Source organism: Falco naumanni, chromosome 12 (genome assembly GCF_017639655.2).
Source record: "Falco naumanni isolate bFalNau1 chromosome 12, bFalNau1.pat, whole genome shotgun sequence".
Classification (NCBI taxonomy): domain Eukaryota; kingdom Metazoa; phylum Chordata; class Aves; order Falconiformes; family Falconidae; genus Falco; species Falco naumanni.
In genome coordinates this window covers 29507352-29521956 of record NC_054065.1, presented here as the reverse complement: position 1 = coordinate 29521956, position 14605 = coordinate 29507352, and the positions used below count along the sequence as shown (strand labels likewise).

Here is a 14605-nt window from a genome sequence, read left to right as displayed (position 1 = left end):
AAGTACAGCTTTTGATCAAGGAAGGGGCAAAAGGATTAGTGTATGCAAGACAGGAACCTTAAGAGAGCCCAGCATGGCAACAGGTTGCTATTTCACCATTTTGCTTGCAGGGAAACTGCTGGGCTCTATCTATCACTAGGATATAAATTAATCCAGTGGTTTCTTCATGCATTTTTGCCTGGAAAGTAAACTGGCCCCTGCAGAATTAATTATCTATGCTTTTTTGGTCACTTGCTCATGTTATTACAAATTCAAATTTTATAGGTTCCTACCCTAGCTGCCATCTGGTCTTTTGACAGATGCATGCTCCCCCAACCACACAGGACAGCCTGAGTCTCTCCTTTCATGAACCAGAGACTAGGCCTCCTTATCTCAACTGGTAATGTGTTCAACATCCTTAAATATCCAATGAGGCAAAGAGTGAAAATTACCCTCACAACCCAGTCGTTATGAGATTGATTTGAAAGATGGAGGACATTACTTTCAATCCCCATTCCAGGTAAAATTTATAAAATGTGGAAGAGCACCCCTGGAAAGACTTGAGTGATCATTTTCTTCTGAATTAGACCAGAACTCCAGACCACAACCTTAGAAATTCTGCATGGAAATAGGAAATATGGGTTCAAATTCGCTTAGGCAGAAGAAAGAATCAGTCCTGGGTGAATCCTCTAAGTTCTTGGTCTCTAGATAATAAATATACTATCAGGACCTCCATTCTTTTTAATTTTTTATATATTTTTTTTTTTTCATATAGCCATTACTTTCTTAACACATTTTGACTGATTAACCAGTATTTTCCCAGGCTGATTTTTTTGTGTGTGTGAATTTGAGAAAGAAAGTAAAATAATTTTGGACTAGCCAAAAGTATATGCACCTTTTTCTTTTAAGTCAAATTTTTATTTTTTGCCCAGACTTGCTGCCCTGCAACATAAGATTACTGAACCAAAATCCAAGCTATTATTAACTAAAAAGAGAAGTAGAAAACTACTGAAACAAATCCTCCCTTTTTGTAAACCACAGCTCTGCCAATCTGTATTAATAAATGATTTGAGTTTTCATCTCTGTCTTATACCATACCAGGGATATCACATATGTGACTACTACACTAAGACGAAAAATGTTATTCTTTTGCAATAAGTTATAATCCATAAAAGCTTGAATTCACTAACAGAGACAAAAGACTGCAACCATCTGAAGACTTAACAGGTGTCTGCAAAGTGTGCTTCTGCAAAATATCTTGCAGCGTGGCACTTCCATCAGCCTGTTAAATCTGTACGTCTGATCCCAAATCAACACAGTTCGGCATCTAATTCCGCATCTGCCTCTTTGAAGCTGTCTTTCGCTCCTGCAAGAATATTTGATTATGACTCAAACAGCAACATGCTTTTCTCTAGGGGTCATCCCTCTCTGATTTTACACTCTACACAGACTAATTGATTGCATGCAGAACAAGCACCGTGACATTTCATTGGCCATTAATAAGTAAAGAGATGTTAACAAACAGCAGGCATTAGGGAGATTTTGTTTTGAGCTAAGAAAGGAACAAAAATCAAATGAATAGTAAGAAAAAGGAAAAAAAAAAAAAAGAATTGGTAACTGCACAGCTAAAAGACTGTGAAAGGAAAAAACCCCACAACCCAATACTTCCTTGAAGCTCAAAGATAGAAGACTTTGGTAGGTAATTTTAAAAGCTCTCCCCTCAATTTTGCGCACAGCTACATCTTTTTCTGACAGCTCTTTTATATAAGCAGAAGCACTTGGGAACCCCCTTTCTCTGCTTTATCTATTTGAATCACTTTTTGCCACACTTGCAAAAAACTGATGAAAACATCCGTGTTGCTCAGGAGTAAAACGACAACTCAAATGCTGAAAGATGACATATGTTTTGTGTTAGGCTGCCATGCAGATGTAGTAACTGACATCCAAAACATTAGATCATTTCTCTGTTTTGTGTAAGAAGTCTTATGCCAAAAACAGTCAACACAGTAAAGAAGCAAAAGCAGAGAAATCAGCCATAGAACTGAGCAGGCTTGTAGGTGGCTAAGCAGACATACCCACAAGCTCAGCCCTTGCTAAGGCAAGCCAGCTTTTTTTGTTGCTTGGGTGGAAGATGGTGCTTTTGGGGGCTTTTGGCTGGGAGTAAAAACACTCATTCTTGGTACCTGTGGTCGAATACAAGCCATGTGGTCTTCTCCTGAAGCCAGGGAGTGACACTGCTAAACAGGCAGTTAAATGTCTTCTGCTTTTTGCATTTTCTCATTTACATTCTCAGCAGATTCTTTGCTGACACAACGGTAAGAGCTATACTGCTTTGTGCAAGTAGCTACGGATGAATGCTGCATGGAGGGAGAAAAGGCTACTAAACCAGCCTCTGCGGATGATGTATGTGAGAGGGGGACTGGTCACTTTATCAGCCAGCTCACCATGGGATACGGGGTGGCAGCTAGGGGCAGAAGCAGAGCCAGCTTCCTGATACGCGACTATGGACTGACACCAGCCACAGGTGCACCCAATGTTTGAAAATAACAGGTAAGCATCTTTCTCTGGACCTACCCCACCCTCTGGTGGTACTCAGTCTGCATCCATGAACAGCTCTGCTGCTCCCGCTGGTATAGACAGGATTACCCTCACAAGGCAGAGCCATTTATAGTAGACAGATACAACAGGACATACAGTTAATGGTAAATAATATGCTTCTCTGCTTCCAATGAAATGAAAATGCATTCAACCTACTCATTATCATAATTTACTAGTTTTCTTTAATTAAAGTGTAGAACACAACAGAAATAGCATCATGAGGTTTTAGAGCTGTTTTAAAGCTCTTAGGCAAAAAGGTTCCAGTACTTCTAATATGGAACATTACTGGTTCTAAGGAGCTGCAAGGCTGCAGTGATGACACTGTTCCTATGAAAGTGAATTTAATATTCACTGTGTTGTTAATGGATATAATTTCAAATATATATGTAACAATGTCTAATGTGATGGAGAAGTGTATAATTTCAAGCTTTTAACTAGCTTACTGGATGATCTCAGGTAAAACCACTGTTCTCCACACCAGTAAAATCTGGTACTTTATTTCTTTATTGGCAGCAAAGAACTGGAATTTGCTAGATGACGTGTGTCACTCTTAAGTTTATGATAGAAACAGCAAAAGTCTGTTAGTCTGCACATTACCTCTGTCAACACAGCTTATTTGAATTGCCTTACCCAGATTCTCCCCTGCTCTAGCTGCAACATGTGAAAACTAAACTGAGAATAATTGCCTTTTCTATTCCAAAGGCTTTTGCTAGTACTGGTATTTTGGACAGGGAACACATTTTTTGCATACCAAATCAATACAGCTCTGTCAACAAAAGTCCACAGGCTAGATCAGCTGTGACACATACACTTTAAACTAGTAAACGAACTCTCGATGATTATTTTGCTTGATATATTTGCCATGCGGATAACCATACGACTGACTTCTAACTGTCTGTAGACTGGCAAAGGGGAAGATGCTGGAGGTAGAACATGCAGAGGTACAGGAAGAGAGGTAAGGCATCTTCAAGACGGTTAAAGGAAGTTCCTAAAGTATCTAGGTTACACAGCACAATTACAAAGTATTCAGGCACAGGAAGTTTTCAGAAAACTCAGGCTGCTATCTGTCTTCTGCTGTATGTTATTAGACTACTGACTGCTGAAGAGAGGATAGAAAACAAGAGGGAGTACAAGACACAGGAGCTGGTCAAAGGCAAGCTACTGGCTCTTCTCATTTTTCATCTTAGAAGTTTTCTCCTTCCTCTCCCTTCTGCCACATGCTATGCTACATTTTGATTAAAGCCTCTTAACAAACCACACATTTTGTAATTCTGTAAGGCACCTAGCTATTCAGGCTGTACTTCCTTTGGTTTTTTGATCAGGAGTTTGGAAGAGATGAAGCGCTAAGAGCATCTTAAGAATCTGCTGCAGAACTAATGCAGATGAGTACAGGAACATATCAAATGGTCTGCTCTAGGCAGACATCCAGAGAAACTGCATGTGTTATGGAGGATACTGGTCTTTTGATAGTATCAAATTAGTCTATTAGAGCTAAAGTCTTAGGCATTAAAATTCAAAACAACCAATATTTTTGGAAAAGGAAGATGCAGCCTGGGGCTTTGGATTACTCACTGCACATATCTCCCTCATCTTCTCCCTTGGCGCAGTCCCTGATGAAGTCACACGCCTGCCCCAGCCCGATGGCCGTCCCATTCCAGCAGCTGAAGGAACCCTCCAGAGCCATTTTTGAGCCAGAAGCAGATCCTAGAGAAAAAGAAAACAAAACCCACTTCAGATTACTGAATTGCCATCCTCTCAACCAACAGGTCATGGGATCCTGGATAACACTGAAGGTGAGAACATCTTGTGAAATCCCCTCAATCCAATAATTACTTGATAAAGTCATTATTTTATTTTCTTTGACCTGTTCAATCTTCTCAACTACCTAATGGTCCACCTGACAGAGAATTTCATTTCCCCAGGCATTTCTAGTAACTTGGAAGGCATCTCTGACCCTCAAAAAGAGGGTTGAAATCCTGCAGCCTGCTCTGTGGTACTTCTCGAAAAAAACACAATATACATGATAGATTTTTAATTGTGTGTAAATTTACTGCTAGACTGACAGTCCTGAAGACTGATATCCTCTTTGTCCAGCCCAGGAATAACATGGCTACAGGGTCTGGAAGGAACGCAAGCTTTCATCATGCCCTCCTGTCAATTACCTATGTATTACCTATGACTTGGGTGTACCACACAGTCATATGCTCTCTGCAAGACAGCTAACAGTCTGCTCTCGGCTTCTACTTTTCTTTCTCTTCTATACCCACTCCCCTCCCCTTGAGTCAGGGAGCCTACAGCAGGCTATATCTACCAAGATACAAGAATCACTAATTCATTTCACCTAAATTAGGCAGCAAAAGGCAGCTAGCAGCGTGGAAAGGAGCCAACTCTTATGAAATGAGGTTGCTGAACATTACAATTAGAGCCCAGTATCATCCATTCAGAAATGATCCAGAGTACTTGTCCCTTAGCGTTGTCCTTTTCTGGAGGCACTTAATTTCCCTGACAGCTGAGAAGTCAGAGATCATCCAGACTGATGGGTATCATTTTCCTTACTGCAGGAATTGTCTCGAGTCCTGTGATTGTGGCCAAGTGAGATACTTAAGATAAGGGTGATTTTTGTTTTTTTGGGGGGGTGGGTGGGGTGGGGTTGTTTTGGTTTTTTTTAAGAAACATGTGCTCTAGATCAGCCACCTGAAGGAGGAGGCAGGAATTAGTTCAGCAACACCCTACAGTCAGTATGTATGGAGAAGGCTAAGTCTGGGACATGCCAGAGTTCCTTCCACAAAAATCTGGGTGTAGGTGCAATTCACCAAAACCATCCTGACTCTCTGCAGAGATGTTGCTTCCAGCCACTACTCCTAGAAGGAAAGCCTAGAAGTATGAAGAGATCGGTGCTGTGAATTCCCCACTGCAACAACTCCTGCCCTGTCTCATATTAAATGGGTAAATGCTCAAGATTAAACCAAAGCCTCTGGGCAGACTGAGCCATTGTTTGCCTAACTCATCCGTGCTTGCTAAACAGCACAGCTACATCATGTTCTCTGGTACTACAGGGAGTTGGGAATCACTGGTGATTCAATTAGATGTGCACTTGATACTTTTATTTATATTGCCTGCCAAAACTAAAAATTAATGAAGCATGTAGGAAAACAACCACTATTTCTCTTCAAGCTTATTTTATGGCGCAAATCAATTCAGGAGTGGGGGGAATACATGCCAAACCTTTTTAATAAAGGACCCCAGCTCCTGAAAAGGGTGCTCCTGTGTTGTTGTCAGCTTGATTTTTTTGACTGCCTTAGAGCAATTCTGGCTTGCTGCATAGAGACTGCACAGTGCCCTTGCATTTCAGTCAGGGTCAAGGCATGACTGCAGAGGAGAGCTTTACAGAAAAAATATATCAAGTAACTCAGAGCCAGTTACTGACAATTTCTGTGGGCCCCTTGGTAAGGGTTCAAGGCAACGAGGAGGTATCTTCTGTGGCTTTGTCGTGCTCCTTGCAAAAACACACTCCCAGGGACACTGCTGAGAGCTTTCCCTATGTCCGATGCAAAGCTCTGCATGTGCCACAAGCCAGACACAGCGGGCTCAGGTCTGTGCAAATGGACGCTAGAAAGCTGTAAGGAGGACCCTGGTAACTCCGTAGGCGATCCCTTCTCTTAGGGGTGTGCAATGAACCTGTATGGCACCATATTGCTGGAAGTACAACCTAAAGAAAAGTTGAGACATGTCCTAGAGCGCTTCCATCAGGTCAGTAACATCATGACACTTAAAAAATATCTTTAAGTCCTACTCAGATTCAGAATTACTTTTGTCTCTCTTAATTTCCTCACAGATGGTTTTGAACCCCACGTTTATTACCAGTCATGTCCCCCACACTTTTATCCGCAATCTTTTCAGCAATGTCCATGTTTTATCCTAGCAGCTGCTGGGATACCATACGCAGAGATTCAGAGGATGGGTTATTGTAGGCAATGGAGTTGTTGTGTTTACCCAGTTCATTATAACTTCATAACGGCACTCAGTTTTCCAAGCACATGACTGAATTAACACTAATTATAATGGAACCAAGGCATTCAAGAGCACCTACTGTCTTCCCAGGTGTTACTGCTGCAGCCCAGGAACACAAATCTCCTGAAGTCAACTGGCTGTAGTTATAAAGTAGTAATTTGCAACTAGACATCAAGCAATTCCGGGAGCTTTTCCTCCAAAACAAAGCAGCAGATTTGCATGCTCATTCATCTCTGTGGAGACGGGGCTTGAATTAGCTCAGATTTGCATTAGACGTGTATATACATGCTCCTGGTATAGGTTAGAGAACACAAATAGCAAAGCTGCAGCCTGGGGAATGGCTGGGCTCTGTGACAATGCATGCTTTATTCCTGTCTCCTGTTTGCTTGCTTACTATGTGCACAAAGGCAAAACAAATTGGATAAAGGAGATGATTAACCAGTAAAACAAACAGATAACCAAAAAAGCCCAAATACAAATGACCCTTTTAATGGGCCACTTGATGCAGATGTTTGCATCCAAGCTCAAGGAAGCTTAATTTTTAATTAAAATACTTTGTATCAAAAATAGACATTTGATCTTTTCATTTCCCAGCCCTAATGACTCCTGGCAAGGTGAGCCAGAATGCCCTGGATCACTGAGCGAAGTGGCCTAAACTCACACAGGGAAGATGTGTAAGGCAAGGAAAATGAATAGTATCAAATAAGTATCAAAGTAAAATTTGTGGGAGACATCCTTTATATTTACAGCAGTGTTTATGTAGCCAGTGGCATCCATAAATTATAGCAGTCATTAAGCTGTACCACGGCTGGCTTGCAGCCTTATAAATCATTATTTAAACAGCAACATTAAACAAATGGCATTTCAGGCTCTAAATTGAAAGGAGAAACAAACAACTCCTTGGGGAACAAGTGCTGAGTTTGTACCTCATAGGTCCTGCTTCTGAACACAGCTCAGCCTTGGCAGCGACCCTGGCCACAAATGACAGCCCGGACTGCGGACTGCCCACGCTTTCGGCCTTGGTTTCCACAGAGCAGGATGGAAAAGGGAAGATCATGTGCCTTGGCCTAATGCAGGACAAGCAGCTTGCTGCTCAGACCGTGGGGCCAAAGGGGATGCATTTCACTTTTCAGCAGATTTTCTCCAACTTCGGTTGCCTCTTCTCTCTGACCCCCTGCCTCGACCAGCAGAGAAATCGAAGTGTGCCGGCAAGCTTTGGGGAATCTGTCTCGGAGGAATGTGGCCAGAGAGACTGTGATGTTTAGACACTGCACAATGGGAACCTTCAACTGCCACCACACTTGGCCAGGTGGGACAGAAGACTGAAACTCTTCCAGGCATGCACAAAGATATCCCTTTTCTTGCAAACTGGCTACGCTGCTAATTATCATGCAGGATTAATCAAGCTGAACATAATTATACCTCGACATGTTACATTCAGCTTCTTGGGCCATAATTTTTAATGATACCAAAAGCTTTTGGGACCAATACAGTCAGGTTAAGCCCTCCCATTCAGCACATATTAAAACAAGAGCTTAAGAGCAGACTACTTGGTGGTTGTTCAAAAACTCTGTCATTTGTACTCTACACAAAAAGGTAAACACAAATTACAAAGACCCGAGATGAACGTGCACCCTTGCGTACATTCTACCAACAAGCAGCTGCTCTCTGAGCTATCCCTGAGGAACCTGGCTGGGCACAACTCAATTGACTCCAGTGGATCTCAAGGCAAGACCCTGTACATACACAAGGTGAAAAACTTGTTTTAATTACTTGTACATAGTAAGAAATACCTATCCATGGAAATCCACCATGCTTACCTCACTGTATGTGCTACCTCTCAAAAAAAACCCCACTTTCCTACTATTTAATTACACTTCTTAAAAAATTCTTCTAACTGGCTAGTGCTGCAGTCCAATGTTACGCCACTAAATGCCACTAAAAATCAGGGATTATGCAACCTCACTGACAATGCCTATCTGTCAGAAGTGTTTCTCATTAACTTCTCAATTTTATCTGCTCCTCCTTTAGTTTGAATTCAAGGTTTTGACTCAGACATATTTAAAAAGACAGTACATGGGAGATTTAAAGGTTGCGTGAAAAAGAAAAGTTGCTGCCTAGCTATAAAAGGATAGTAAGAATTCTGGGGAGTCTGTGATTACTGATTTTTCTATGCCTTGCCATTTCTGATGGGCACATCATTTCCTCAGTCTTCATCTCCAGCCCTCCAGCCTTTTAGCAGTGCAGGCAGTTGAAAGCTGCTTGGTTCACTTGGTGCTAAGGATAGCCATATTCCAGGACAAAGTGAATTTTCTACTGATATGAGTCATTAATACCCCTGTTTTCACCATTACAGAAGCTGGAAAGTATGAAATAAAGAAGTTAGGAAAGTGAAAGAAGAGAAAAATGAGTTCATGTTTAAGAGAATTGAAGCCATCCTTGGCTAACGGCCATTAAACTCCCAACATGATATAGGGCAGATGACAGAAATTAAAACTTTCACAGCAAGCTACACTGCCCTCAATTTCCAGGCACCCACCCCAGGACACCCGTATTCAGATCTGCGGAGAAGTCAAGTGGTCGCAGCTGCAAATGAGACCAGTGAGAGAGATACCTGGAAAACACAATGCCCTCAATAAACACTTGGAAAAAGATTGGACTCCAGGTTTCTCGGGCCAGGCAGTCAAAATTAGTCAACACTCCATAATTTCTGACTTTAATCTTTGTAACAGCATTGTTACTGTTACTGTCATTGCCTAAGGATGCAAGTGAAGCCACATTTGTAGGAGGAGGTGATCTCTTTTTATTAGACTGCCTGATACAGGCAGAAAAAGCAGCCCATGTTTGCATATGCCTGAAAGCTTGCCCATTTTCCAAGTTACATAAATTGGCTTTAATCTTCTTATTTCACTGCCTATACACAGAATGGGAATAAGCTCATCACACAGAGCTCTGTGATGTTCATTTCATTAACATTTGTAAGGAACTAAGATGATAACTAAGATATTACGGTAACAGCCATCAGAAAAACTGTAAGGAAATTATTTACTCTGTCTTCTCAGTGCAGTTTGAATAATTTACACTATAAAATGAACAGGGCCATATATTTGATGATGGCAGGACAGAGGATAGTAACTTCCCATTGAGGGAGCACACCCTGCCCTGCATGCTAAGGGCGAGGCATTCCCATAGTGAGCTACTCCTAAGGCAAGAAATCTTGCTCATTAGACCACATGGAAACAGAATTTTCATTTCACAGAAAATGTCAACATTTCAAAATGTATCTAACCATAAAATAAAAGAAATCCCCATTTCTCACAGAAGTTTCAAAACAAATCTGGATTGAAAGTACTGACTTAGGAGGTTTCTAGACATAACTCAATATTATCATAAACCCAAGAAATCTGAAAACATCAATTCAGATGAAGATAAAATGTTGGGCAGGAAACACAAGTGGAAACTTGCTGGTTTGGAATTCACTCACGCCCAGTAATTCAGCCAGCTCAGTTCTAATGTGCTGCCCCTCTCTGCTGCTGCTGTTTCAAAGTAGGGATGTTATGCTTAGCATACAAATTTTAAAACATCTGCTCCTTCAGCCTTGCCTAATGCCAGTACGATTGCTTACACCGAAGAAAGCTTCATTGCACACCCGAGAAGCCGGCACTTGTTCACTGCCACGTTTCAGTCATATGAACTTTCTATGGAGCTGTACAGCATTCAGACCAGCCAGGTCCCCTGAGTTCTCTGGGAAAGGCTTTTGACCAGGTCTAGTTACTTTTTCTACTTTTTGATTGAATGACTTTCCAACATTTATGTTGGTGCCATGTAGTTTTCCTGAATTTAGAGCAACAACTAGCTTCCTTAAACCTATAATGAAATAAGAATGTGGAATAAGAAAGTTAGCTATATTTCACACTTTCTCATTTTTCAATTAGGAAAGTTGACTGAGGATCTAATATTTAACTTCATAGCTCCTGAGACAGCAAATAATTGCTGAGTGCAATAAATAACATGGTGTTTTCTCCTATTCATCTTGCACAAACTCTACTTGCTTTTTTGTTTTTGTTAGGGCTCATGGTAACATATGTATTTTTTTCCTGTGATTTGCTTACCAATAAATAAGCAGCTCCAACAGCACATCCAAATATTAACAGTAAGCAAGTAAACAGCAGCAGTGAATTTTACAAAGGAAGTGTGATTTTCCAGGCGTGCAATACCTACATATTCTGCAGTATCTGCAAAAATTGAAAAGGGCCAAAAGACACGGAAAACACTTATTCCCAAACACCTATTCACAGACATAGGACTTCTTTTTAAATTTCATCTCACACAGCAGATTTTTAAGGTTTTCCTTCCTAAATATGAACATCCTGACTTAGAACAACACAATGGGATAGAGTAATTTTATTAAAATCCCAAATCTCATTTCTTTTGGCTGCTTTTTGTTGCCCTTGTTTCAATATCAGATTGCATTTGCTATTTGATTCCTTTTTCTCACAGATACCATTGCATCTTTGTAAGATTAAAAAAGAACCAACAACAAAACTAAACAACTCCCTGTCCAGCTTTCACACCTCTCCTAAAAGCAGTGATTACTATATTTGTAAGACAAAGCAACTGGTTGAAAAAAGACCAAAATTATTTTCTCTGGTTTCCCGTGAATTTTGCAAAATACAAACCTTGGAGAGGGAAAATAAAAAGCTCCAGCCTCTATTATTAGTTCTGCCATTCCCATCAGACCTCCCTGGGTCTGAACAGGCTCACACACCAGCCCTTATCAGCTAGCAACCTCACCCACGGGAAACACTGGCCAGACTGATTGCTAGCTCACTGGAAGATGAATGCTGCTTGCCACATGTGGCAGACGCTGACAAAATCATCAGCTGGGTAAGATCTCTAAACTTATTTATAACCAAAGGAGCAGATTTAACATGGGTCCACTCAACATCAGACATAGAACTCCATATGAAATAAAACGCTACTGGAGAAAGGACATAAAAATAGTGCTTCCAAAATTCAAGCATGTCTCTTGGGTAAACTATAAGAGCTGATAAGACAGGAAATACGTGAAATTTTCTATATTTTGCTTCTTAGAAGGCTTGGTTCAAATCCACTTTCAATTATTAAAGTAAGTTTTATATTCACCTGTTCAAGTACCGCAGTTCCAAGTCCAACCAACACTGCCACTATGCACAGTGGATTTTTTTCAATTCTCCATTCTTAAAAACACCACCACCACCACCACAAAACACCAAAAAAACAGCCAAACATCAATACCATCAAAAATGAGGAAACTGAGGTACATATCAAACAATTTCATTTACTTAAATGAGACTGTAAAATCCCCAAACCAGACTAACTCTCTGACTGCTGTTGCAACCTCTACCAGTTGGACTGAAATTGCCCAGATGCAAGAAAAAAGCCACAAAAAGGAGAGCCTGGAGAAGATTGCTTGGTTCAAGAGCTGATTCCATGCAGGTCAGCTATAACCTCTCTCTGAACCCTGCAATAGCAGTAACTCAGTAATCTCTCAGTCATGCACTTTCAGCACTGCCAAAACAGTCAACAGAGGTATATTTGTATGCCTAGCCACGAAAAACACAAATAGAGGTATGACACCTAATTGTATTCAAACATCATTTTAGATAGGAATCATGCTTTTAGTTTCTAAAATGCAATTCTGCTTCTATAACTGTTTAAAGCAGTATCTCTCCTTTCGCTGTCAGCAGTATTAAATTAAGGTTTATGGCCTTACTGCAGATCAGTTGCTGGGGGAAATGGGTGGAATATCACAAATCAGCACAATCACAAGCATGCATATGTGGTCCCTTTCAGCAGGGTGCAGTGATGCATCCTCACAGCCCAGCCAAATGCTTTACTGTGCAGAGCAGTGGCCCCACAGTAGAAAAGCAATAGTTGTTCCAGGTAGAAGCAGAAGCTTGCTGGAGAGGACAGGTTCATGTTGTGCCACTCCCCACTGTGCCATCCTCTGTGAAACCGTGGTTCTGCAAGTGCAACAAATTGCTGCCAAGCTGATTTTCACTTCATTCAAAACCTGAGCAACAATACCTCAAAAACTCAAAGCATAAGCAAAATGAAATTGCACGCAAGTGCTTGCTGCGAGGGAAAGCAATAGTATTGTTGACACATAACAGGTTTGCCACTGGAAGGGAGTTAATGCAGACGAAGGCTATCCAGCTTCCAGTTCTAGGGAAGCAGAAGGGTACACTGCCGCGTTACCCTGCCTCCCCACACCCCTCAGTATGTTGGTGGATGCCGTGACTCACTGGTGACTCTTCCAGCTGAATGCACTGAAAACTGCCTACATCTCGGTGCTCTGAAGCCAGCCCAAAGGGATGGAGAAGTAGCAGTTCTTGCTCTGGCGTATCAGGCTGTGCTTCAAGGACTTGCTACACTTGAATGAAATTATCCCAGGAGCAAAGCCGCTGAAGGTCAGTGGCCCTCAACATCAAAAAAAAAGCCTTGAGAAGGACTACTTGCTGGGGTCCGTGTCTCTGCTGGAGGATCTCTGCTAACCCTGGAACGTATGGAAGACTTATGAATTGGGAATGCTTACAGAAAAAAACCACGCAATGTCAGCGAAGAACACAGTGATGATCTCTGTGTAAGCCAAGGTACGTACTGAAGATATTAGGGGAAAAAAACACAAGAAGGGGTGACAGTACAATTCCAAGGCAATCACCCAGGTTTCAGGCAGTCTCTCTACTGTCTTGTGGCACGCTAAAAGAAACTTTGGTTAATGATTTCCATGCAAGATCTCTTTCCCAAACTGAGAAATATATATAAATATGCTAAGGTGCAGAGAGAACTGTAAGGGTTGACCAGTATCATTACTCAGAGCTAGCATGCCCCCAGGATGGGATGCCTGTGGGTTCTTAGCCACAGTAGAATAGCTAGGCAAACGTTAAATAATATTAAAATAGCTTTTAAATTATTTTTAATACTGTCATAGGAATCTTAATAAAACAGTTGCTATATGTTTGTATTGATATTTATATGATATTATGACACGTTTCTCTCTATGACTCTAGGATTTTTTTAAAGTTCTTTATCCTTCCCTGAGCAGACTCTGCAATCAAACTCTCAGAAGATTTTACAGAACTACTCAGAACTAACAGTAATTTCTTTTACAGTTCTCATCTTCAAATTTGGCACCATGAAATCTACGCCAACCTAAAATATCCCTACATATCCACTTTTTCGACAGGCTTTTTGTTGAGTGCAAGCTCCCCTTCGAGGTTCTTCCAACCCCCGTTCCCCTCATTTTGCTGATTCAGTCGGCCATTAATTAATCTCTTAACTATTGTCAGCAATATTATTAAGTTCTCACAAATTTGCTACTGCTACTTTTAGGTAAAATGCTTCTCCCAAATGGGTAGGTTTCAGTAAAGTGCAACACCTTGTTGACTTTAGATAAATCTATTCATACAGTGCAAATGTATCTCTTCCTGGCAGACAAATCCTTTATAACTAAATCCCTTATGACTGCCAAACAATTATTATACAAAATAGAGAAGTAGGAGGACACACAGCTTACGGTTCATTCTTCATCAAGACCTAGCAAACAAACATTTGGGTACAAAACAAGTAATAAAAAGAGACTATGAAACAGGGGTTGCTAGTCCCACTGCAAAGTAAATGGGGTTAGTCTGGTTTTGTAGCAAACAGGGGTAGTACACTACCATGAATAATTACGGAAAGGTCCAGAAGGAGGTACAGAGCACATGGAAACGACATACAGAACCATACCCTGACATACACGGATAGTATTCTGACTTATTTGGAATCAAAAAATAATTAGGCATGTAAGGAACTAAGAAAAGAGAAATATAAACCAGTTTAAGGAAATAATGAAATTCTGTATACCCTCCACCAAAGATCCACTGGATTGTGGTGAAATTTCAAAGGAGATGGTGGAAAAAACCCCATCAGCTTAGGAGAGGGTTATAGTTAACAAGCTGTACTGCACAGGACTTGCCCAACAGCACGAACACAG

General features: G+C 41.0%; 1 protein-coding gene across 1 annotated transcript in view; it reads right to left on the bottom strand.

The window, feature by feature from the left end:
- ALK (ALK receptor tyrosine kinase) overlaps positions 1–14605 on the bottom strand; it is a 322417-nt gene that overhangs the window by 78834 nt on the left and 228978 nt on the right. The window contains exon 6 of the mRNA XM_040611688.1: positions 4150–4281. Within this exon, the coding sequence (XP_040467622.1) occupies positions 4150–4281 (132 nt within the window). The remainder of the gene's footprint in view (positions 1–4149; positions 4282–14605) is intronic.